At 39.1% G+C, this 27623-nt stretch overlaps 1 protein-coding gene across 12 annotated transcripts in view; it reads right to left on the reverse strand.

The window, feature by feature from the left end:
• CFAP20DC (CFAP20 domain containing) overlaps positions 1–27623 on the reverse strand; it is a 327011-nt gene that overhangs the window by 83252 nt on the left and 216136 nt on the right. For all 12 annotated transcript variants that reach the window (XR_008624756.1, XR_008624757.2, XR_008624755.1 and 9 more), the window contains 2 exons: positions 23634–23837; positions 6632–6693 (listed from right to left, as the gene is read on the reverse strand). Coding sequence is in view for 9 of the 12 variants with exons in the window: in XM_063602785.1 (XP_063458855.1) it covers positions 6632–6693; positions 23634–23837 (266 nt within the window). In the remaining 3 variants the exon portion in view is untranslated. The remainder of the gene's footprint in view (positions 1–6631; positions 6694–23633; positions 23838–27623) is intronic.

Here is a 27623-nt window from a genome sequence, read left to right on the forward strand (position 1 = left end):
GTGTAGAAAACAGACAAACAAGGAAATATCAGTTAGTGGAATAATGTGATGAAAACAAAAAAGATAATGTGCTAAAGGTGACTGAGGGCTATTTTAGGGTGGACGCTAAGAAAGGGCCTCCTGAGGAGAGGATGTTTATTTACGTGGAGACCCTACTGACAGGGAGAGGCAGCTGGGAAGCAACCTTGGTTAAGAGAACTCCATCCAGGCAGCACTCCAAAGTGGGGACCAAGCCTGGAGTATCAGAGGGAAAGAGAAGGAACCAGTAGAGATTGAGCAAGGTGCTCAGCGGTGTGAAATACCATCTGAGAGGTGGGCTTCCAGGGCCCCAAAAGCCAGGGTAAGCGTAATTTGGTCCTAAGGGCAATGGGAAACCACTGGGAAGTTTTACAAGGGGCAATGCCTGCATCTGATTGAGGCCTGTATACCACTTGGTTGCTAAGCAGAGAAAAGACTACAGAGGCCAGAGAAGCAGAGAAGGCAGGTTTGGAGGTTTACAGCATTTGCCCAGGTGAGAGGTGACGGCAACCTGCACTCAGACTATAGCAGGGAAAACAGAGAAAAGAGGCTGGATTTGGCATATACTATCTTTGAAGGGAACACTTGCTGAGTCTGGACATTCAGGTGTATCAGAGAGACAGAACAGGGATCACCCTTGGTTTCTGGCTTAAGCAAAGGTGGAGAGGGGTGATGATGGCATTTTCTGAGATGGAGAAGAGTGAAGAAAGAATAGATTTGCAGAAGAAAATCAAGTTACCTTTTCAATGGCTGGATTTTAGGCATGATGGCAGCTACATAGATCAGTTTGGAACTCAGGGAGGGTCAAGACTGGAGATATAAATTTGAGAGTTGTTGGAATATAGGAATATTAGAAACTATTATTAATTATTATGTCTTAAAGACTAGGGCTATTCCAAATGTTACCAGTGCCTATGGATCTTTGCGTCAGCAGGGAGTGGTACATGCATGAAAATCAGATTTAAACTCTATCCAAACCAGGGCCTCTCATCAAAACACAATTTTATCTGGTTATGAATGAAACAATATCACTGTCCTCCTATTTCCAGGAAAGGAAAGGGCAATTCTTGCAGAGACACAAGAAAAAAAATCTGAAGTTTAACTGGTTAACATTTAGGATGAAGATTTTCATTTTCCATGGTGTCCAGGTGTATACCTACTCACTTGCTCATGCCCTCCCTCAACTCAAATACTGAAAAAACTCCTGCCCTTGACAGGCGTGTGTTGAATAACACTGGGGTGGGGTGGGGTGGGGGTGGGGAGTAAGTGAGAGAGAGAGACAGAGAGAGAGAGAGAAAGTGAGAGAGAGTAAGTTCCTGCCTTAGAGGAACTTGGTGAACAGCCAGACAGGTCATCAGTAAATGAGCTTTCAGCCAGACCTGTGGGTTCTAAATGTGGAGCATCAGGGCCCTCAAAAGAGCAGGTGTGAAATCTGTGGGAATGGGATTATGAAAGAAGAGGTAATGAATCTTTTCCTAGTTGAAGCCAACAAGAGAAATGATAAAAACAACAACTGATGCCTTTGGTTTCATAATCAAATCATTATGATTTAGTACAAAAATCTGGATAATAGGAAACAGTAATAACACTATGTTTTGAGAAACAAAATGTTTGCTTAGTTAATAAGGAAATCCTCTGTCATGTCTTGGTTTGAAGGAGGACTATTTGTTAAAAATTCAACTTACTTGTTTTAAAATGATCGAAACTTAATCATTTGAAGAGGAACATTAAAGTTCTGTACTTAATTTTATTAATTTATACATTTTCTCTCTTTTGTGATGGGAAACTAAAAAGCTTAATCAATAGAAGAGACGCCCATCAGGTTGCATCGTGACAACTGGAGAGGAAAAAAAAAAAAAAACGATGCCACCGTGGTCAGTCTGGAGCTGCCACACGGGTTACAACGACAGGCCAGATTGCCTTGGCCAGGCCAGCTGAGCCAGCGGGAACTGAGGTCAGTGGTTATTAATCATTCGTCAGAGACTGCAGGGCTTTATCAGATAATTATGGTTATAAGTGTGTTTATCACACAAACATGTGGCAAGGCTGCAAAGGATTCAGGCCCTAACACAATCTGCAATGACATTTTTAAAAACTACAGATAAGTGATAAATCATTGAGCAAACACTTTAGAAAATCATGCCATTCTTGCTGTTTGGGTATTCTGAATTATTTTGTATATTATATATTTCCATGAACATTTAGAACCTTGCAAAGCCTTTGACTACATTCCTTCCTCCCTCCCCCTAATTTTCCAATGAGTTGTAAAAATAGCAAATATAATCATCATTTGAAACAAAAGACTGGTTATTGACTCCATCCCTATGAACAGACAACCAGAAGGTAATCACAGCTTATTTCATAAAACTCATTCCTGAGCAGGAATATCTTACGTTTTTCTGAAGAATCTATACAAGCATCTAAATAAATGTGCCTAAGGGACAGCTCTAAACCCCACAAACCAATAGATGGCATTTAAAAATAAATGACTTGAAGCTGCAAATGGCATCCATTTTGCTCTGTTTGGCAGCATGCAAGTGTACATGTTAGGAAACGTTTCTCAACATGAATGAACTGTGAAATTGTTTCCTCCTACCCCACACTTCTCCACATTATGTGAGATTATGTTAGCCATTTCTGCACCTTGTCATAGAGGCTGTCAGTGCCCTAAGAGGCAATGTTTGGTGGACGCTGGAGGCAAGGGCCCCAGCATCTGTGATGCTGTTTAAATATCAGTTAGTGTGTTAGGAAAAAATAATGGAAAATACCACCCCATGCCTAACAGCGTAAGGGGAAATGGCTTTGTCGCAAATCTAGACACGCAAGGGAATATGATTAAGTGAACCATATATATTTCAATTCCTACATTGTAAACTTCTGAGAAAAATGATTACTGTTGCATCCCACCTTGATCCAATGTCAAACACTGCCCTGTGAGTGAAAGTGAATGACTTTACTGTGAGAAAAACAATATATGAAAATATGCAGCATTTTAGCTATTTTCATCCTAGAGCTAACTCTTTAAAACCCAAATTTGCCTGCTTTATGGATTGCATATTGTCTTTAATTTTAATCCTGCACACAAAAAATTAAGAAGATAATTATGTTGCAGAAATAAAAGTCTTTCCAGAATAAAATGTGCATGAGTGATCACTCCACTGCACTCCAGTCCAGGTGACTGAGTGAGACTGTCTCCAAAAAAAAAGAAAAAAAAAATGTGCATGAAAGACTGGGGATATTGGTTGTTCTGTTACATTAATAAAGCTATTTGAAAGGTGACTCTCTAAACATGTATACATGTGGGCACTCGTTTATGTAATTTAAAAACCTTAGGATCTTCGGTCTCTGGAATAGTTGCAGATGTCTCACTGAGGCTCATGTGGCCACCACACTTTCCAGAGGTCACCATCACGCTTTCCTCTCTGTGGAAGTGCTTGTCCACACCACCCCGTCTCTGCCATATTGGCATTACTCTAATCACAGCCACACTTCATTCAGGAAACCAAGAGCCTACCTGCTTTTTATGTATTGTTCAGAGCTTCCATACCAGAATTTTCAATCAAGGGTTCAAGTTAGATGTTCATTTATCCAACAGGGTGGACTTCAGAGAATTACCTTCTCATTTCTTATATTTTTTCATATTAATTATCAATATCCCTTAAATTTAAAGTTCTATATTTTAGGGTCTAAAGCATTGGGATACTAATTGTAAGAAATACAATAAATACAGATCTTAAGAAGAATCAGAACTTTCAATTTTAAGTTAAATTATATGCATTACATGATTCAATTTATTCCATTTTTATATGATGATATATACTGACCTCATAATTTTATCATCTTCTGTATTTATGGCCCAATAATGCCTTCCTGCCAATTCTCCTAAGCTGTTGAATTTATGAGCCAAGAGCCAAGTCACATCATCTGCAGGTTTTCTGAACAGTTATATGATAATTTTGTAGGAAACTGGTAGATAACTTGCTGGCAAATGGGGTTGGTGGTATTTAATTTTTGGCTTTAGAATTTGTTCTTATTTCATTATGCAGAAGTGTAAATTAATTTTTCTTAAATAAATAAACATTTAATTGGTTGCATAAGATAATGCTGTCTAACTGGTGAATTATTTCATATTCTATCTTGACAGTATATCTTTGGAAATCAATTTGTAAAAGAGATATTTAAAGTTGCATATTACCACATCTAGATATTCATTCATTTATTCAATTATCTATCCAATATTTATGAAGTATGCTTTCTATATAGGACAATGAAATAAAAGTAGTGTGATCCTTCAATGGCGAGACTGGTTTATGAAGTAAAGGCTATAATGAGTCTTGTAAAAGTCACAGAATCATAAAGTTGGAATTGGCCTCAGAGAGCATGCAACTCAACTCCTTTCTTCTACACATGAGGGTATTCATATTATTAAAAAGGTCTGGAGAGGTCAGAGGCTTGTCTGAGATTATATACTATGTTATAGAATTAGGATGAGAATTAGGTCCCCTTTCTCCTTTTATTGAAACAAATGGCTCCACTGTCTAACATATCTTACTATCGCTCTCATTTGTTCAGACTACAAATTAGTTCTTTTTTTTTTTTTGAGACAGAGTCTCACTCTGTCGCCCAGGCTGGAGTGCAGTTGTGCAATCTCGGCCCACTGTAACCTCTGCTTTCCGGGTTCAAGCGATTCTTGTGCCTCAGCCTCCTGAGTAGCTGGGATTATAGGCATATGCCACCACACCCAGCTAATTTTTGTATTTTTATTAGAGACATGGTTTCACCATGTTGGCTAGGCTTGTCTCAAACTCCTGATTTCAGGTGATCCATCTGCCTTAGTCTCCCAAAGTGTTCGGATTATAGGCATGAGCCACCATGCCTGGCCCAAATTTTTAACTTGTTATAATATGGACCAAAGTTGGATTTCCAGTTACCTTGAAAGCTTACTCATATATAGAAAAAATAATTTGTTAGGCAAATCTAGATGAGCTGCAAGATTCTTAGTGACGTGTTCACCTATTGAGAGATAGCTAATTCTAAGAATGTTAAAATACCTTCTTATACATATTGAAATTCTAATCTCAGTTTTAAACTCTTTAGTGTATCTATTTGTGACAGTGACAATTCACCCTACTAGGTAACATGAACAAATGACTAGAGCAGGTGTACAGAATAGAAACATTTAGAAGAGATTACTAGTAAAGAACATTTACTCATCTGTGTCATGAATATTCTGGGTCCTAATAAAAGTCCTGTAAACCACTTACATGGTTTCCTGGAAGCCATGTTCATTTTTCATGGCTTGGTTCATTGTTTATTGCTGACTGGACCAGAATGGGCACTTGGCCCAAGCTACACTAATCACATTCTCGTTCTTGAAAAAGGAAGTTCAGACGTAGTCTGTTAGCCTCTACATGTATATTGAACTGTGATATGTAAACTCAAGAGCTGTCAAATGGCCATATGTGGACTATGGAGCAGAGAAAGCTGGTCCTTAGAGAGAAGAATGGAGCAGATGGGAGGAAGCAAGCAGAGATGGAGTGAAGAGACTGCCTGGCTGCCTCTTGCCTTTCTAATTCCTAGTTTCAGGCCCCTCCTGAGGCCTGGCGGCCTTTGGGTTCTAGAATACAGCCCCGTATCTTACTTAACAACCACCTGCCCAACCCGCCTTTCTTACTCTTTCTCCCTATCTCTTTCTGTCTTTTAATACTAGCTAAGCTGTTTTGTAGTGTGTAACCAAAGAGTCTTAATTCAGATACCATGCAATAGTTAACACACCCTCCATAGGACAGCCCACAGTACAGGTCAGATGCGTTTGGATAATGAAGTGCATCACAGTAACTAAGACTCTGTAGGTAGGCTCAAGATATACGGACTTTTCAATAATTTCCTAGTATATGATAAATACTGATAAGGTAATACTGATTTATATGGATAAACTAGCTTATATACTTATTTATCAGAAAGTTATAGAATAATACAGCATGTATTTCAAAACTCAAATTCAGATCCACTTGTTCCTAATGAACCAAAAGTAACGAGGTTTTTCCATAGTGACAAATGACTCATACACCAATGACATTTTTGAAATAAAATAATTTTGAGATTATAAACTTTTAAAGTTATGAAAAAAGAGACTGGTCATTTGAACTTTTATAAGCTATCTTGATAAATTTAAGGGCACCAGATGATATAAAAAAGATTTATGCCTAAAATGTACCAAACATCAGACACCTATTAAAATAAAAGTTATGCAAATAAAGTAATGAATAAATTAACACTTAGTGAGAACTTGCCATGTGCCAAGAACTGTTCTAAGAATTTTTCATTTGAATCTTCCCAAAATACTATGACGTAATTCTTATGCCTGAATTACATGGAGTCAAATGACTTACCCAAAATTCCACAGCTAGTAAAAGGTAGATATTTAAACCTAGGTAGACTGTTACCACTATTCTAAAGTCCAAAGAAGACAAGTAGATGAACTAGGACTTTGAAAGAACATAAGTTTGGAAGCTAGAAGTTTTGGAAAACAATTTCAGAAAACCAAGAAAAATGTACAATCTTCCAACTAAGTTTTTTTTTCCCTTAAATGTAGATTATTAATGATTCTTACCGGGGATTAGAAGGAGAAGGTGGGTTCATTTCTTTCTGATAGTGGCGACCCTGGTTGACAGGCTGTAAAAGACAAAACATTTGTGAATGTTTAATCAGCACAAAGCTGTTTACATATACGTTCACATGCACTCTCATTACTGTAACTGTTTCCTCGGACACAACCTACAAGAAGGGTATGGGTGGGAGGGCAGCCAAGATGGCCGAATAGGAACAGCTCCAGTCTACAGCTCCCAGTGTGAGCGACGCAGAAGACGGGTGATTTCTGCATTTCCATCTGAGGTACCAGGTTCATCTCACTAGGGAGTGCCAGACAGTGGGCGCAGGACAGTGGGTGCAGTGCACCGTGTGCGAGCCGAAGCAGGGCGACACATTGCCTCACTCGGGAAGCGCAAGGGATCAGGGAGCTCCCTTTCCTAGTCAAAGAAAGGGGTGACAGATGGCACCTGGAAAATCGGGTCACTCCCACCCGAATACTGCGCTTTTCTGATGGGCTTAAAAAACGGCGCACCAGGAGATTATATCCCACACATGGCTCGAAGGGTCCTATGCCCACGGAGTCTCGCTGATGGCTAGCACAGCAGTCTGAGATCAAACTGCAAGGCGGCAGCGAGGCTGGGGGAGGGGCGCCCACCACTGCTCAGGCTTGCTTAGGTAAACAAAGCAGCCGGGAAGCTCGAACTGGGTGGAGCCCACCACAACTCAAGGAGGCCTGCCTGCCTCTGTAGGCTCCACCTCTTGGAGCAGGGCACAGACAAAAAGACAGCAGTAACCTCTGCAGACTTAAATGTCCCTGTCTGACAGCTTTGAAGAGAGCAGTGGTTCTCCCAGCACACAGCCGGAGATCTGAGAATGGGCAGACTGCCTCCTCAAGTGGGTCCCTGACCCCTGACCCCTGAGCAGCCTAACTGGGAGGCACCCCCCAGTAGGGGCAGACTGACATTTCACATGGGCGGGTACTCCTCTGAGACAAAACTTCCAGAGGAACGATCAGACAGCAGCATTCGTGGTTCATGAAAATCTGCTGTTCTGCAGCCACCGCTGCGGATACCCAGGCAAACAGGGTCTGGAGTGGACCTCTAGCAAACTCCAACAGACCTGCAGCTGAGGCTCCTGTCTGTTAGAAGGAAAACTAACAAACAGAAAGGACATCCACACTAAAACCGCATCTGTACATCACCATCATCAAAGACCAAAAGTAGATAAAACCACAAAGATGGGGAAAAAACAGAGCAGAAAAACTGGAAACTCTAAAAAGCAGAGCGCCTCTCCTCATCCAAAGGAATGCAGTTCCTCACCAGCAACGGAACAAAGCTGGACAGAGAATGACTTTGACGAGTTGCGAGAAGAAGGTTTCAGACGATCAAACTACTCCGAGCTACAGGAGGAAATTCAAACCAAAGGCAAAGAAGTTAAAAACTTTGAAAAAAATTTAGATGAATGTGTAACTAGAATAACCAATACAGAGAAGTGCTTAAAGGAGCTGATGGAGCTGAAAGCCAAGGCTCGAGAACTACGTGAAGAATGCAGAAGCCTCAGGAGCCCATGTGATCAACTGGAAGAAAGGGTATCAGCGATGGAAGATGAAATGAATGAAATGAAGTGAGTAGGGAAGTTTAGAGAAAAAAGAATAAAAAGAAACGAACAAAGCCTCCAAGAAATATGGGACTATGTGAAAAGACCAAATCTACGTCTGATTGGTGTACCTGAAAGTGACAGGGAGAATGGAACCAAGTTGGAAAACACTCTGCAAGATATTACCCAGGAGAACTTCCCCAATCTAGCAAGGCAGGCCAACATTCAGATTCAGGAAATACAGAGAACACCACAAAGATACTGCTCGAGAAGAGCAACTCCAAGACACGTAATTGTCAGATTCATCAAAGTTGAAATGAAGGAAAAAATGTTAAGGGCAGCCAGAGAGAAAGGTCGGGTTACCCACAAAGGGAAGCCCATCAGAATAACAGCTGATCTCTCGGCAGAAACTCTACAAGGCAGAAGAGAGTGGGGGCCAATATTCAACATTCTTAAAGAAAAGAATTTTCAACCCAGAATTTCATATCCAGCCAAACTAAGCTTCATAAGTGAAGGAGAAATAAAATCCTTTACAGACAAGCAAATGCTGAGAGATTTTCTCACCAGCAGACCTGCCCTAAAAGAGCTCCTGAAGGAACCACTAAACATGGAAAGGAATAACCAGTACCAGCCACTGCAAAATCATGCCAAATTGTAAAGACCATCGAGGCTAGGAGGAAACTCCATCAACTAATGAGCAAAATAACCAGCTAACATCATAATGACAGGATCAAATTCACACATAACAATATTAACCTTAAATGTAAATGGACTAAATGCTCCAATTAAAAGACACAGGCTGGCAAATTGGATAAAGAGTCAAGACCCATCAGTGTGCTGTATTCAGGAAACCCAACTCACATGCAGAGACACACATAGGCTCAAAATAAGAGGATGGAGGAAGATCTACCAAGTAAATGGAAAACAAAAAAAGGCAGGGGTTGCAGTCCTAGTCTCTGATAAAACAGATTTTAACCAACAAAGATCAAAAGAGACAAAGAAGGCCATTACATAATGGTAAAGGGATCAATTCAACAAGAAGAGCTAACTATCCTAAATACATATGCACCCAATACAGGAGCACCCAGATTCATAAAGCAAGTCCTGAGGGACCTACAAAGAGACTTAGACTCCCACACAATAATAATGGGAGACTTCAACACCCCACTGTCAACATTAGACAGATCAACGAGACAGAAAGTTAACAAGGATACCCAGGAACTGAACTCAGCTCTGCACCAAGTGGACCTAATAGACATCTACAGAACTCTCCATCCCAAATCAACAGAATATACATTTTTTTCAGCACGACACCACACCTATTCCAAAACCGACCACATAGTTGGAAGTAAAGCTCTCCTCAGCAAATGTAAAAGAACAGAAATTATAATAAATTGTCTCTCAGACCACAGTGCAATCAACCAGAACTCAGGATTAAGAAACTCACTCAAAACCGCTCAACTACGTGGAAACTGAACAACCTGCTCCTGAATGACTACTGGGTACATAACGAAATGAAGGCAGAAATAAAGATGTTCTTTGAAACCAACGAGAACAAAGACACAACATACCAGAATCTCTGGGACACATTCAAAGCAGTGTGTAGAGGGAAATTTATAGCACTAAATGCCCACAAGAGAAAGCAGGAAAGATCCAAAATTGACACCCTAACATCACAATTAAAAGAACTAGAAAAGCAAGAGAAAACACATTCAAAAGCTAGCAGAAGGCAAGAAATAACTAAAATCAGAGCAGAACTGAAGGAAATAGAGACACAAAAAACCCTTCAAAAAATTAATGAATCCAGGAGCTGGTTTTTTGAAAGGATCAACAAAATTGATAGACCACTAGGGAGACTAATAAAGAAGAAAAGAGAGAAGAATCAAATAGACACAATAAAAAATGATAAAGGGGATATCATCACCGATCCCTCAGAAATACAAACAACCATCAGGGAATACTACAAAAACCTCTACGCAAATAAACTAGAAAATCTAGAAGAAATGGATAAATTCCTGGACACATACACCCTCCCACGACTAAACCAGGAAATAGTTGAATCTCTGAATAGACCAATAACAGGCTCTGAAATTGTGGCAATAATCAATAACTTACCAACCAAAAAGAGTCCAGGACCAGATGGACTCACAGCCGAATTCTACCAGAGGTACAAGGAGGAACTGGTACCTCTTTCTGAAACTATTCCAATCAATAGAAAAAGAAGGAATCCCCCCTAACTCATTTTATGAGGCCAGCATCATCCTGATACCAAAGCTCGGCAGAGACACAACCAAAAAAGAGAATTTTAGACCAATATCCTTGATGAACATTGATGCAAAAATCCTCAATAAATTACTGGCAAACCAAATCCAGCAGCACATCAAAAAGCTTATCCACCATGATCAAGTGGGCTTCATCCCTGGGATGCAAGGCTGGTTCAATATACGCAAATCAATAAATGTAATCCAGCATATAAACAGAACCGAAGACAAAAACCACATGATTATCCCAATAGATGCAGAAAAGGCCTCTGACAAAATTCAACAACCCTCCATGCTAAAAACTCTCAATAAATTAGGTATTGATGGGATGTATCTCAAAATAATAAGAGCTATCTATGACAAACACACAGCCAATATCATACTGAATGGGCAAAAACTGGAAGTATTCCCTTTGAAAACTGGCACAAGACAGGGATACCCTCTCTCAGCATTCCTATTCAATATAGTGTTGGAAGTTCTGGCCAGGGCAATTAGGCAGGAGAAGAAAATAAAGGGTATTCAATTAGGAAAAGAGGAAGTCAAATTGTCCCTGTTTGCAGATGACATGATTGTATATCTAGAAAACCCCATTGTCTCAGTCCAAAATCTCCTTAAGCTGATAAGCAACTTCAGCAAAGTCTCAGGATACAAAATCAATGTACAAAAATCACAAGCATTCTTATACACCAATAACAGACAAACAGAGAGCCAAATCATGAGTGAACTCCCTTTCACAATTGCTTCAAAGAGAAGAAAATACCTAGGAATCCAATTTACAAGGGATGTGAAGGACCTCTTCAAGGAGAACTACAAACCACTGCTCAAGGAAATAAAAGAGGACACAAACAAATGGAACTACATTCCATGCTCATGGGTAGCAAGAATCAATATTGTGAAAATGGCCATACTGCCCAAGGTAATTTATAGATGCAATGCCATCCCCATCAAACTACCAATGACTTTCTTCACAGAATTGGAAAAAACTTCTTTAAAGTTCATATGGAACCAAAAAAGAGCCCACATTGCCAAGTCAATCCTAAGCCAAAAGAACAAAGCTGGAGGCATCACGTTACCTGACTTCAAAGTATACTACAAGGCTACAGTAACCAAAACAGCATGGTATGGTACCAAAACAGAGATATAGATCAATGGAACAGAACAGAGCCCTCAGAAATAACGCCACATATCTACAACTATCTGATCTTTGACAAACCTGAGAAAAACAAGCAATGGGGAAAGGATTCCCTATTTAATAAATGGTGCTGGGGAAACTGGCTAGCCATATGTAGAAAGTTGAAACTGGATTACTTCCTTACACCTTATACAAAAATTAATTCAAGATGGATTAAAGACTTAAACGTTAGACCTAAAACCATAAAAACCCTAGAAGAAAACCTAGGCATTACCATTCAGGACATAGGCATGGGCAAGGACTTCATGTCTAAAACACCAAAGGCAACAGCAACAAAAGCCAAAATTGACAAATGGGATCTAATTAAACTAAAGAACTTCTGCACAGCAAAAGAAACTACCATCAGAGTGAACAGGCAACCTACAAAATGGGAGAAAATTTTCGCAACCTACTCATCTGACAAAGGGCTAATATCCAGAATCTACAGTGAGCCCAAACAAATTTACAAGAAAAAAAGAAACGACCCCATCAACAAGTGGGTGAAGGACATGAACAGACACTTCTAAAAAGAGACATTTATGCAGCCAAAAGACACATGAAAAAATGCTTACCATCACTGGCCATCAGAGAAATGCAAATCAAAACCCCAATGAGATACCATCTCACACCAGGTAGAATGGCAATCATTAAAAAGTCAGGAAACAACAGGTGCTGGAGAGGATGTGGAGAGATAGGAACACTTTTACACTGTTGCTGGGACTGTAAACTAGTTCAACCACTGTGGAAGTCAGTATGGCGATTCCTCAGGGATCTAGAACTAGAAATACCATTTGACCCAGCCATCCCATTACTGGGTATGTACCCAAAGGACTATAAATCATGCTGCTATAAAGACACATGCACACGTATGTTTATTGCAGCTCTATTCACAATAGCAAAGACTTGGAACCAACCCAAATGTCCAACAATGATAGACTGGATGAAGAAAATGTGGCACATATACACCATGGAATACTAGGCAGCCATAAAAAATGATGAGTTCATGTCCTTTGTAGGGACATGGATGAAATTGGAAATCATCATTCTCAGTAAACTATTGCAAGAACAAAAAACCAAACACCGCATATTCTCACTCATAGGTGGGAAATGAACAATGAGAACACATGGACACAGGAAGGGGAACATCACAGTCTGGGGACTGTTGTCGGGTGGGGGGAGGGGGGAGGGATAGCATTAGGATATATAACTAACGCTAAATGACGAGTTAATGGGTGCAGCACACCAGCATGGCACATGTATACATATGTAACTAACCTGCACATTGTGCACATGTACTCTAAAACTTAAAGTAAAATAATAGTAAAATAAAATAAAAAAAGAAAAGAAGGGTATGGGTTTATTTTACAGATCCAGCAAATAGCAGAGTGGTATAAATGAGAAATCACATTTATCATTATTATTATTTTAGTGGCCCAGTCATTGGACCTCATAGCATCTATGATGTAATTAAAGTTCATGTATTAAAATTTTCCTCTTTGTGGAATTTTTATGCTGTTAACATTGGTTGATATTTTCAGACAGGAAAACAAAACCAAACAAGATATCTCATGGAACTAATGCTGCAGTTCAACCATCATTAATAACAGAAACCCAGACACACAGAAAATATATTTAGTCTCAATGTTAGTGTGTAAATATAATTTCTATTACCACGAATGAGAATTACAGATGTAAATCTTAGGTCAAGGCAGTCATTTTCCCCAAGTGTATAACACAACCTCAAGTACTGATCAATAAGCTGAAAAAAATGATGACAATACCTAACAAAAATGTGAAATCTCAAATTTTCCCTTCACAAGAAACCTTTCAGTTACATTTCAAAACATAGCTGAACAACTATATCTCATGTAGCCTTAAACACTTGCTTCCAATGGAACTTGATCTTTTTCCTTTGTTCTATAAAGGGAAAAAATTCCATCCTCTTTTTGAACATCAGCTCTAAGTATTTATGTGGTTAGCAACAATGCGATTCTAATAAGAAATCATTTTCAACATTCTCATTTCATTACTATTTAGAGTTTGCTATACATGTTTAAATTGCATTCAGAGCTTTAGCTACTTCCAAACCCAGTGGGGTTGGTGTTAAGGGTTTCTCACCCATCGTAATGTGGCCCGACTGAGGAGAACAACGTAGCCATGGTGCCTGTATATACAGAGCTCATACTCCTTAGCTTCCAGATATTTCTCATTAAAATAAGTCTCAAAATATTAATGATGTAGATGATGGGAATTCTTCAGAGTAAACTGTCTTCCTCTATAAATTATCTCTTGGAAGTGTTCCTTTAATTTAAATCAAACACCCCATCTGATAATCACAGTCACTTAGCCTGACTACCTGTTATGCACCATGAATTTAAATGTACTCAGATACTTTGGTAATTGAACCAATATCAATGCATCACCATTTCAGTAATAAGAAACAACAGCTGGGAGAACAGTGGAAGGAAAAACATGTCATAAGACATATTTGATCTCACTAGAGAAATAAGACTTTCAGCAATTTGCAAGTGAAATTTGGTTCTATGATTTAGGCTTTATTATTTCACAGCAAAAAAGAAATTAGCAAGCAAAGGGCCTAACAGGTTCTCTGGACGAACTCACACTGGTATAGAAATACTCCCAATAACAAATTCATTGGTATTCGTCCAGTATTTCAGCTGTACTCAGGCCTCCAGTGAATGGACCCCTGCCTATTTATTTTTAGAGGCATTTCCACAACTCTCTAAGCATCACAGACCTGATATTTAGGTGAATTTCCATTTCTTAATTTTATACTATTAATTCTACTTACACCCATCCCCAAACCTCTATTTCAAATGACGTACTCCATCCCTTGGAAAATAGAAGTGGTTACAGAATCCTATCTTGTTTGTGACTCAGCCCCTCCTCGCTTTAGACTATACAGACTGATGATCCCTTTCCATCTTTGCTCATAGTGATTTTTAAGTGTTAGAAAACAAAAAAGTAACCAATGGAAACTTTTCAAATAAAAACTGCTGACACGAACACATAGAAAGGTGAACAACTAGCTGTCTGAGGCTAGACATCCTCACCTACAAATGGATATTGATGGAGTTCAGGACATGGCATTTACAGTAGCAGGAAGGTCACTCTCACCTTCTCCTGTTCTCCCCTGCAGCTGGTCATAAAACATAGCTAGGATTTTCTGACCACCCCCTGGAGCAGGTCATAAGATACTCATTTGAGAGATGCCCTCCCTATCCCCTGAAGAAAGGAACATCCTTATCTCTGAAGACACAGGGACACAGAGAAGAATCTGAACAAAGGCCTTGCTGATTTTCTTTGTTTATTTCCATTAGCTCATATCTCCTTTGCCCAATCATATTTCTCCACCACTTTCCCCTCTTCATCAAACCTAGAGTAAAAATATTCAAGTTTCACTGTTTGTTCAGTTCTTCATTTCCTTATAAAGATTCCTGTATCATGGAAAACTTACATGAAATAAATTTGTATGTTTTTCTTTTGCTAATCTGTCTTTTGTTGCAACAGAGGCCTTGGCGATGAATCCAGGGTGGGTGAGAAAAAGATATTTTTCCTCCCCTAAAATATGCCTATAAACATATGTAGCAGTAAACCTATTTCTAGGTAGGTAGCATCCTGTGAAAGCACCAATGAAATAATATAGAATTTGTTTTGATTTTGGCATTCAGCCATACCTAGAGAATATCGTAAGTAGATGCAAAGGGATGGCAACCAGTATCTACAATGAACTACGACCATCATCATAATAGCGGCGATTGACATTTATTGAGTACTTATGCTAATTCTTGGTAGATATGATCTTATTTGATCCTCAGAGCAATTCTATGAAATAAATAGGATGAACAACTACATTCAACAGAAGAGGAAATTGACACTGGGTATTAACCCAGGATCGTGCCTGCCAGGAAAGAGTGGAGCTAGAATGTGAACCCAGGCAGTCTGAGTCCACAGCTTACCCTCTTAACCACTAGTCTGTAGTGTTTATTCCAGCTCGAGAGTGCATCTAGAGTGGTGACGATTTAAGTTTTTGAATAACAAAATGACAAAATCAGTTCTGTTTGTGGCAGGAAAAAAAAGTGACCCTGAAGAAATACATTTATTTGAAATATATATGACTATCTCCTTACCATAAATTAAATTCATGTTTTTATTCTCATGACATGTCACTATGTATTTACAATTTAAAAAATCAGTTTTGCCACGTTACTAAATTTGGGACAATCATAAAATATAATAGACAGTACTCTGAGAATAAGAAAAGTTTATTTCCTGGGTTGACTTTCATAGTCACTAAACACAGAACAACTTGCACATTTCAATATTTCCTCCTGACAGTACAGATACTGTCTCTATTATCAGTCTGTTACACTGACTCTAATATCAGTTTTCGTATATCATTTCTATAGTTGTATAAGAACATCTGCTCATATGATTTATCTGCAGCTTAGCACAATCAACTACATACCTTTTTAGTTCAGGAGGATTAAAAGAAAACTCATTCTACCCAAAGAGAGCTGAGAAGTTAATGAATCTGTAGATCAGAACAAATTAAAACCTATTAATTATAAGGAGTCTGAAATGCCAATATATTATATTTTGAATACACAGCAACCAGGAATATCATGCAAAAACGCTGATACGCTGTCGAGCAAAGAAATGGAACAGATCCCAGAAACTCAGGACCTCGGCCTTTTGGTGGCGCTGTTGCTATGTGCTAGTGCCAGGAAAACAGTATTCATATATAATTAACTACCACGGAGCACAAGCAGCTTTGCTTTTCCATGATCAAGCTGCTAGAGATTTTGGGGTGAGGGAGTGAAATGAAGGCTAAATAAAAGAACAGGAGATAAGATAATCCTGCCATGTTAAAAGGTAAAGATAATATTTTTATGTTGTTATGTAAAACCTATGAAAATGGCAATAATGTTGCAAGGTTAATCAAGACCATAAATAACTTGTCTGAGAACCTCACCATATGCTTGCAATTTTATTAAGTGTATTTTGCCTCGTTATTCTCCAAATATTATGCTCTGCAACATGCCATGTTGATGGATGCATGCAATGAGCTTTTCTTTTCTTTTTTGTAAGCTAAAGAGACTTATGTGCTTGATATTAGGTATGGGAATTCTTTTTTTTTTTTTTTTTAAGAGATGGGGTCTCATTATGTTACCCACACTGGCCTTGAATTCCTGTGCTAAAATCCTCCTGCCTTAGCCTCCCAATTAGCTGGGAATACAGACCTGTGCCACCATGCCCCCGTTCAGGTTATGTTAATTATTAACCTGAAGGAATGACAGCTTTGGGGCATCTGCTCACAGGGTAGCTGCACAATAAACCTACCTTTCTTGAATCTACATTTGAGGAGAGATAGTGAAATGAAATACTGAAATAATGAAATAATGAAGGAGTTTATTTGTAAGGATCTGAGGGAGTCAGTCTGTACGCTGATGGTTAAACTCACATCAAAACAAACACTACAGAATCTCTGCTTACTCTTTCAGGTCTCAGTCGTCATAAAAAGGGAAAATGTCCTAGAAATTCTGTTCTGATCACTCAAGTGGCCCTTTGAGGAGAATAACCTTGGAGAAACAGCAGTTGACAGTCAGTGTGAGCTTACTCTGCTAAGCACCGGGCACATGCATTTCATGTACTCATTCGATTTGCATAATGCCAATATTAGGAAGGTTCTTTTATTATTTCCATTTCAAAGATGATCATGTCCATAAATGGCAGAGCTGGAATTTGAGCCCAGGTTGACTGATCTAGAGTTTATATTTGTTTGGGCATCCCATGAAGCAGTGTCCATTGATAGCTGTTCCTATTCCTTAAAAAAAGAAAACACACACACACACACACACGACATGGCTTTATGCTATTGTCAATCAAAATCCCTCACCAAGATAAAATTCACTTAAAATTCATTATAACTAACTCCTAGTGCCCTTCCAAAGGCTGCCGAGAGCCCAGTTTTTGAATAAATCTCACGAGGGCTACTCCTAACAGAAACTCTCCAAAATTGATTGATTGTAGCCTGGTTTCTACAGAAGTTGTAAAGTATTGTTTTAATTGAATTTGGTTCTAAGTTAGAAACTTTGAAAAATTTGTCTGTCAAAGGCCAATGGATTTCTCAGTAGGCTTGATTTATTTAGCAAGAGATGCCTACAAAAGCCAATTTGCTATGAGGAATGTGGTTACATTTAATTACACTTTTAAATGACTAATTTGTTATATCTAAACACCTTTTAAACAGTACATATTACTCTGAACTGTACAGATGCTGAGGAATCAAAGTTTGTGGTAAACACAAAGGATTTTGCTAAAGACTCTTCATTTTACTCTGCGTAGGCTTTCTGGCTTCAGACTGCAATGTGTGTGAAGTCGTCAGGTAAAAATGCTAAACTGAATGGGACCGGACTACATCTTTTTCTTCCTATTCGCAATCAGGCCCTGCTCAGAAGGAGATTTTCCTTTGGGTGTATATTTAATATCCATTTATCAAATCTTGAATTGAAAATATTACATGCATCACTCAGGATTTATTTAAGCAAAGCAAAGCTGATGTTTATTTCGGAATCTTGACGAAAATTATTTTAGAGTAAAAAATGAATTTTTAAAAATTATACTTTAAGTTTTGGGATACATGTGCAGAATGTGTAGGTTTGTTACATAGGTACACATGTGTCATGGTGGTTTGCTGCACCCATCAACCCGTCATCTACATTAGGTATTTCTCCTAATGCAATCTATCCCTCCCCTAGCCCCCTACACTCCGACGGGCCCTGCTGTGTGATGTTTCCCTCCCTGTGTCCATGTGTTCTCACTGTTCAACTCTCACTTATGAGTGAGAATATGCAGTGTTTGGTTTTCTGTTCCTGTATTAGTTTGCTGAGAATGATGGTTTCCAGCTTCATCCATGTCCCTGCAAAGGACCTAAACTCATCTGTAAACAAGGAATTTTTAAAAATATTATTGATTGATTCATTCAAGTAATGACTGACAACTAGCTGTGATGCCTTGTGCTAGCCTTTGTGCTCCAACACAGAAGGTATGAAAGAACACAGGCAGGGTTCTGCCTTCAAGGAATTCACAACCAGGCCTGGGGATAGTGGTAACAGTGGTTAGCTAATGTCATAAGTGCTGTAATTGAGCCAGAAGATAACAGGGACCCAGAGAGGGAAGCGAATAATTCTGTTCAGGGTGGGATGAGGGTTGGGGAGAGTTTCATGAAGCAGTGACAAGTGAGTTGGGGCCTTCAGAAATAAGCAAAAGGAGGGATAAACAGTCAGAGTACAGAGAATTTTAGGGGCAGTGAAACTACTCTGTATGATACTATAATGGTAGATACATGTCACTATACCTTTGTCTAAATCCATAAAATGCACAACACCAAGAGTGAACCCTGATAATGTGACAATGATGTGTCAATGGAGGTTCATTAATTGTAACAAATTACCACTCTGGTGGGGGACACTGATAATAGGGTTCGTCTCAATTTTGCTGTGAACCCAAAACGGCTCAAAACAATTATAAGTCTTTAATAAAAAATTAGCCAAAAACCAAAAAACCAAAACAGAAATTAAAGAGCCATTTTCTAAATAGAGAAGGAGCTGCCAGACAGAGAAGAGATGAGCACGGCCTGATCTGAACACAGGGCATGGTTCACCAAGTGACAGCCAAGTTGACAGTGTGGCAGGAGCAGAGTGGCTCCCTTGTGTGTATGTTGGGTCGGGGGTGGGTAGCGAGACAAGCAAAACTCATTTCAAGTGCTATGCAAGCTGACAGAGAAATGAAGGCACTAAGAGGAGGTTATCTTGCTAAAGGAGAGACTCCCCACTGTCCCCTCCACCACAGACTTAATTTGGCTTCCTTTTGGAACTTGGAATTCCAGTCCCCTCTTGTCTGCATGGTGAACTTGAACTCATTCTTGAACTTTCGCTTAACTGTTGTCTTCTCTGTGAAAGCATCCCTGAAACCCACAGGCAGAATCGCTCCCTCTCATGTGTTCCCATAACTCGTTATTCTATCACTTGCCACCCTGAGTTACAGTGAGCCGTTTACTTGGGCTTCCCCACCAAAACTGTGAACACCTCAAGCTTGGATAAGGCTTTATCCGTATCCTCAGTAGCCAGCCTAGTTCACAGCACATGTGTGCCACTCAAAAACATATGTGTGGAATGAGTGAATGTGAGACAGACAAGCAAGCTTGTGGTGAGAGTTATCAGGGAGATACTCCTGACTCTTGTGGCAGAGAAGGTGTATCCTTCACAATGAAGCCTGGAGAAGGGCTACAGTGACTTTAGAGCTAAGTCTTGAGGATAATCAGGTCCACGGTACAGGGATAATGTGCAGAGTGCATCTAGGGACTACAGAATGGAGTGAAAGGTGGGGTGCAGTGAGAGATGAGGCTGGAGAGAGGGCAAGTCTCAGATCATGGGGGCTCCTCCTGTATGCCAAAGTAAAGAGGTGATGGGGAGTCACTGAAAGGCTTTACCTAATGAAGAGATCAGATCAGATCAGATTTGGGCTTTAGGAAGATCACTAATGTGAATAATAATGATAATAATAATGACAGCTAAACTTCATTTATTAAGTACTTATGTCTCAGATACAGTGCCAAGCATTTTATAAGGGTCACAGCTTGGATCTCAACCGTGGAAATTTGACGTCAGAGCTGAGGCTCCTAACCACCAGGTTACAGTGCTTTGACTGGAGGCACAGAGATGTTAGGGGACTATTGAAGGAATTCAGATGAAAAATAAAGCGCATAAACCATAAAAAAAGAGTGAAATCATGTCCTTTGCAGGAACATGGATGCAGCTGGAGGCCATTATCCTAAGCAAATTAATGCAGGAACAGAAAACAAATACTGCATGTTCTCACTTATAAGCAGGAGCTAAACATCAGGTACTCATGGAAATAAATATGTCAACAATAGAAACTGGGGACTGCTAAAGGAGAGAGGGAGGAAGGGGACAGGGATTGAAAAAGTAACTATTGGGTACTATGCTCAATACCTGCATGAATGAATCATTTGTACCCCAATCTTCAGTATCATGCAATGTACCCTGGTGACAAATGTGCACATGTACCTCTTCAATCTAAAATAAATATTGAAAAAAAATAAAGTGCATAATCTGTCATGGGATTAAGGGGAAAAAAGAAAAAAGGAAAAGTGCCAAGGCTGTGGTATTAGGAAGGGTGGGTTAAGAGATAAAAAGGAGAGAGGATTCTTAGGATTTGGAGACCAGCTGGATGTGGGATAAAGAAGCGGGAGAAATGAAGATGCCTTCCAAATTTCTGGCTAAAGGATCAATATGGATGTTGACATTATTCACTGAGATAAAAGAAGAGTGGGATAGGCCGGGCATGGTGGCTCACCTGTAATCCCAGCACTTTGGGAGGCCAAGGTGGGTGGATCATTTGAGGTCAGGAGTTTGAGACCAGCCTGGCCAACATGGTGAAATCCCGTCTCTACTAAAAATACAAAAAATTAGCTGGGCATGGTGATGGGCGCCTGTAATCCCAGCTACTTGGGAGGCAGAGGTTGCAGTGAGCCAAGATCGAGCCACTGCACTCCAGCCTGGGTAATAGGGTGAGACTCAGTCTCAAAAAAAAAAAAAAAAAAGGGATATTATTGTGATAAATAAAGTTATGAATTCTTTTATTTCTTCTTTTTCACTGTCCCTGTGCAACTTTTAAAGAGAAAGGCATGAGCTCTCAAAAAGACCACAATGATGCTTGCAAAATTGCTCTATCTAAACTCTATACAAGCAGCAAGACACAGAGTTCATTAAGGAATACAATTTTCCATTTGGCGGTAGTTCCAATGTTAGATAGACTGACTCTGATGCAATAATAAACCTATCTTATGAATACCAAAGGTAGGCTTTTCAATATTTTCTCTGTCTAAAAAATATCAGACCATTTTCAGTTTCTCATTTGGTCAAATAGAGGGGTTATTAAGTTCATTACCAAAGGCCTTATTTTTGGCTGTATACTTTTCGAGTGGAATAGATGTCATGCAGGAGACTTCAGTCCTTGCCAGAAGAGGACAGTGAGGAGAACACTGTATCCAGGGCAACCAAGAGTTCAGCCTTTTCAGTCCATAAATAATCATTCCTCAGCTTGCCCTTTGTAATGTTGGTCTCCAAGCTACTTCATGACAGAATGAGCTCGATCAGGAGGCCACTGTTCTCTTTCTTACTTGCAGTTTAAATGACTGCTGCAGAGTATTTTATAAGAAAGGCAATGTTTCAATTCTATTGCAAATTGTACTGGTAAAAATCTGCAACTGACTCTTATGATCTTAGCTTGGCTACAAGAATACTCTAACCAGAGTAACCAGAAGTCAGATATTTTTCTGGGTGCATGGATACTTTTTGGCACCAAGGCTGCCAGAGGTGTTATGCATATTTGATAGTTGTGTTTAATGAAAGCACAACTGAGGCAAGAGAAACCTGAAGGTATGCAAGGTAGGGATAAAGAGCACTAATCCCCCCATCAAACCAACTGGAATTCTTCTCCATGAAGACTTGTGTAAGTTCTCCCCAGAGCACAGAAATCTCACCTTCCATGGGATATCCAGATATCCATTGGATAACACTCATTTGACAACTGAGTCACCACATCATGGTGGTCAGGAGCCCAGACTTAGGAGTCAGACCAAGTTAGGTCTGATTCACTTTACTCAAGAGCCTCCATTACTCAAGAGCTCTGCAACAGTGCTTACCACACAGAGTAGCCGTAAGGAGTAAACTAGATAACATGTAAGGCATTAGGTGCCAGGGCCTCTGAGATTTCCAAGATCTACAAAGATGTTGGAGACCTGGAAAAAACTGGCTTTAAAATATGAAAAGCAAATCACAAAATTCATATGTATTTAATTAAATACTTAAAACCTAACTTATCCACGTCAACTATACTTCAACTCAATCTTTATATAGTTATATATAAATGAGTAAAAGTTATTTTATATTTTCTTTAAAAATTGTATAGCAAAAACATATTTACTTTTGGATGAAAGTATATTTTAGTCTGTTTGCTATGATATTGAATGTAGCCTTATAAGTAAATGTTTCTCAGGCCTGTGGAGGTCTTAAAATGGCTCTAGGTACTTAAAGAAATGGTAGCTCTAATTATCATTATTATACCAATGATTTTATTATTCTGCCTTATGACATTTCTTGTGCTGTACTGAACTGTTCGACTGTTGTTTATGCTCTGTCTTTCCAATTAAGTTGTAAGGTCCTTGAGGACAGTATTGTAGAGAATGGACTGAGTTTAAAAACTGGGCTCTGCTCTGGGCTCCACCACTGACCAGGTGTGGAAGCTTGGACCCAGGCTTTAGTTTCTTCACCTGAAAAACAGGAAGACTAAGACCTGTTCCAACTCCTCTGCTGGGCCATAGTGAGGGCAATGGGCCATACTGAAGTGCTTTAACTATGGAAACACATGGGAATATAAGCTTCTGAAGCATCCACAGTGCCTATCGTAGCCCATCAGACACAGGGAGCAATCAGTGAACATCTGGTGACTTCTACAGAAGGTTCTTTTCTGTCTTCATATCCAAGCAATACTTGTGTATCTATAGTCTTTTCCTCTGTGTTCATTCATTTCATAAATACTTATTTAACAAATATTGAGCCTCTTGTATGTGCCACAGGGCTTGTACTAGGGGATACAATGGGACACCCAGTGTCTACAGTAAAATTGTTCTTTTTGTTCTTTCAATGTGTGATTTGATATATCATCATATATACATTTTCTGAAGGTAAATAAGACAATTTAAGAAAAGACTGTCATCTTCTAATTTCTGTCCGTTCTCAAACACTATTTCAGAATGGACTCTGATTATTTCTCATAGGGAGAGTTCTCATTTTGGTCCTGGCTTTTCCAGGCAAAGCTGGGATTTGTTAGAAAAAAGCTTGCTCCTTGTTAAGCAATGAGAGGAAGCTGCAAAGCCAGGGACTCACGGGTGGCAGGCAGGAGTTCCAGGTGGTTGTGTCGTCACTGCTGGTACTTATGCTGACATTACAGTTGTCCACCTGGGAGGCACTCAGGCCATGGGAGGTCCCAGCATCCTCCAGTTCTTCATTTTGTTGCCGCTGTAGGCTTGCTAGCATCTGTAACTCGGATTCATTCATCTGGCTCGGCTGATAGTTTTGCCAGTCATATTCCTGACCAAGAGAGAGGAAAATAACAAAGGGTCATTTGGCCTAATTCTACGGCTACTAACAAATGCCACAGCCTTAACCCCTACAGCAGCTCCCCCAATTGACAGAGGCCCAAATCCCTAACATGCCTCCATGCGCTACCTGCCCCATCCATTATACCACCTCCTGTCCGTTTGCTCCTCACATGCCAGCCACTTTGTCCTGCATTAAGGTCCTCAAAAGCATCAGAGTCCTGTCTGTCTTAGTCCTGTGCACATGCAAGTCCCCTCTGCCTCGTGTTCTGGGTAATGCTTAGGCTCCCTTCAGGTCCTCAGTTATGATGATTTCCTCAGGGAAGCCTTTCCTGACAACCATAAACTGGGTCAGCTCCTTTATGATGCCCTCTCAGAATCTTAAAATTTTCGCTTTTAGCATTGATCACAGTTGCAGTGATGGAATTGTTTCTGGAGTTGGCAGGTTTGCTGGGAGTTCTACAACGGCAAGCACCATGACTGTTTTGCTCTCACTGCCTTTCCTAGGTCTGGTGCCTAGTAGGTGCCCAACCAGTTTTTGTAGATTAAGTAAATAAACAAAAACTCAAAGTAGTTTTTTTTTTAAATTTGCCATTTAAAAAAGCACAGCTTATGAGTGAATTGATGAATTTCATCATTGTAAACATAATGACCAAATTTATTCAACTTGCAGTAAGATTGAGAATGACTAGTATTGGTAAAAGCCATCAAGTAAAATTTGAATATAAGATGGGAACCTGTCAGTTCTGAAAGCCTGGAAGATCTCATAGCTCCAACCAAGGTGGATTTACTGTATATGTCATCTGTCAGGTACTTTTTGAAAAAGAATACCACTACAGATCTTTAGATGCTAGTATAAATATTATTTCATGGTATAGGTGGAAATTGGCATGTAGACTTTTCAAAATTTTCCCTTTCTTTCTCTCTGGCCTAAACTAGATTTGATAACAAACATTAATTTCAACATTACTAAAATATTAGAATCACATATGAGCAGTATGATTTACACGCAGAACTGCCATATAACTTAAAAGCAATTTGAAAATTTTCTTGTACATCTGGAAACACTGGTTGTACTAATAAGGATTTTTTTTCCAAGACACCTTAGAATTTTTTTAGATGTTTATATCTCTACATACACTTTCTTGGAGGACTCTCTGGCTTCTTTTCTGCCTCATAGGAGTGTAAAAAATTAAAAAATATATAATTTTGAAAAAATTCTTGGAGTTCCTATGACATTAAATGCTTTATAATAAAACATTATTATCATCATAATTTGGGGTTTATAAAAGATTGTTATCTGATAATGTGATGTGGAGACTTCCTAAAAAGTTGCCAGTGGAAACTCAGTTAAATCCTTATAGTTCATGGCACAAGCAGCTTGGCACTGTGAGAGGCCAGGCAATCTTTAATAAGATATTTCATAAGCATTTAATATGCTTTCAGAGTTCTTGGGCCAAAATACGTATCACAAGAAGAAGAATAAAATTTATATCCCAATGAAAAATGCAAAAATAAAAAAGGAAGCAGAAATAATTTAAATTCAAAAGAAGTAGTTGAGGGGACAATAAACACATACAAAGATGTTCAACATCCTTGTCATTAGAGAAATACAAATCAAAACCACAATGAGATACCTTCACACCCATTAGGATGGTTACAATAAAAAAGAGACAATAACAAGTATTGGCAAGGATGTGGAGAAACTGAAACCCTCATACAGTGTTGGCAGAAAAGTAGAATGTTGCAGCCACTTTGGAAAACAGTTTGGCAGTTCCTCAAAATGTTAAACATCTGAGTTACCATGTGACCCAGCAATTCACTCCTAAGCATATACCAAGAAAACTGAAAACATATGTTCACACAAAACTTGCACACAAATGTTCAGAGAAGCATTATCCATAATAGCCAAAAAGTGAAAACAACCAAACGTCTATCAACTGATGGATGAGTTTTTGTTTATCCACATAATGGAATATTATTCACCCTAAAGAGTAATGAAGGGCTGGATGAACTTTGAAAATATTATGCTATCTGAAAGAAGCCAGGCACAAAAGGCCACATATTGTGTGATTTACTTTATATGAAATGTCCAGAATAGGCAAATTCACAGAGACAGAAAATAGATTAGTGGATGGTGGGGCTGGAGGAAAGGGAAACGGGAAGTGACTACTAGTGGGTGCATGTTTTCTTTTTGGAGTGATTAAAATGTTCTGAAATTAGGTCAAAATGATGGTTACAGAATCTTGTGAATATACTAAGAACTCCTGAATTCCTTACTTTAAAAGAGTGAATTTTATGGCATACAAATTATATTTCAATTTAAAAAAAGGAGTTTGGTAATCAGATGTGCACATGAGAATACCAGCTGCTTGACTTTAGCTGCAGCAGTGAGCAAGTGACTTGCTGTTCTTCAGTTTTTCGGTCAAGAAGTGGGATTAAGCGTTCTAATGTGTCACATAGGTATGTTAGTTGGCTCATCATTGCCAATATACACTTTTACAATGAAAAACACATTTTATTTTAATTTTCATAATTTTTCTTAAGAAGAAAGCTTTAATATGTACTTCATATGATTAAGTCATTCATTCAATTTACTTATTTAATCCACAAGGCTGTACTGTGCCTGAAGAACAACACTGGGTTCTAGGAGAGAAGAATAAGAGAGGATGTGGCAGTGGTTAAGCCAGACAGATCTAAGCCTGGGCCTTCGTTCCACCACTTACCAGCTTTAAATGACTAGGAAAATTACCTAACCTCTCTATGCATCAACTTCTTCATCATGGGGACCACAGTACATACCTCACAGGATTTTTGGTGAACTAAATGAAATAATATCACATTGAATGCTTAGTAGAGGCACCTGACAAACAAATATACTAGGGGGGTCTCCAAATGCATGATTTGTACCTTTAATGGAAAATTTTTGAATGTGTACTTTGTAATATATGTTTATTTATGAACTAAATATATGCACAAACATTTTAAAATAGTATGTAGAGTACAAAACATACACAAAAAATTGGAATTAAAATGCTTAGGATTAAAAAAACAAACTTGTTTTCAATTTTTCTTCCTGAATCTGAATGGGTTGTCTTTGGTACACACTTTCAGGGATGAGCACAGCCCTCTTAAGAGACCGCTGAGTTGGCAGTCAATACATATAGTCCCTGTTCTTATTATTTTTTCCTCTCATCTTCTCTGTCCCCCTTCTTCCAGTCTTTCATCCATTCTGTAAATGCTAGGAACTGGGAGCACAAAGAAAACAAGACATACTTCTGTCGTCATGCAGTTCACAGTCTACAAAGGGAGACCTGAGAGGTATTATATAACTGGAATTCTAATGTACTGTGAGAAATACGACAACAGAGGTATGAGTAAGACGCCTGAGGAATGCAGCACAGATGTGACTAACCGCCCAGTGGAATTAGAGAAAACCTCACAGAAGTCTAAGGTGGCATTTGAAAGTAATTAAATTTGTTGACAAATGGAGTTAGTGGCCTTCAGAGGGACTCCCACCACTGGCAGGCAGTATTGAAGCTGAGGCTGAAGGAATAGGTGGCTGCGATATTCCCTGTATTCCACTGCAGTAATAGAAATAGATTGATTCGTTAATTTATTCTGTAGAAACTTACTGAGACCCTATTATGTGCCAGGCACTGCTGATGCTATATTTGCTTAAAATGCTGCATTTCCATGACTTTATTTCATACAACAGTAAAATGTATTCTGACAACACCCTGGAAGGGGCAGCCAAAATCCAGCAGAGAGAAGAAAG

The sequence above is a fragment of the Pan paniscus genome, chromosome 2 (genome assembly GCF_029289425.2).
Source record: "Pan paniscus chromosome 2, NHGRI_mPanPan1-v2.0_pri, whole genome shotgun sequence".
Classification (NCBI taxonomy): domain Eukaryota; kingdom Metazoa; phylum Chordata; class Mammalia; order Primates; family Hominidae; genus Pan; species Pan paniscus.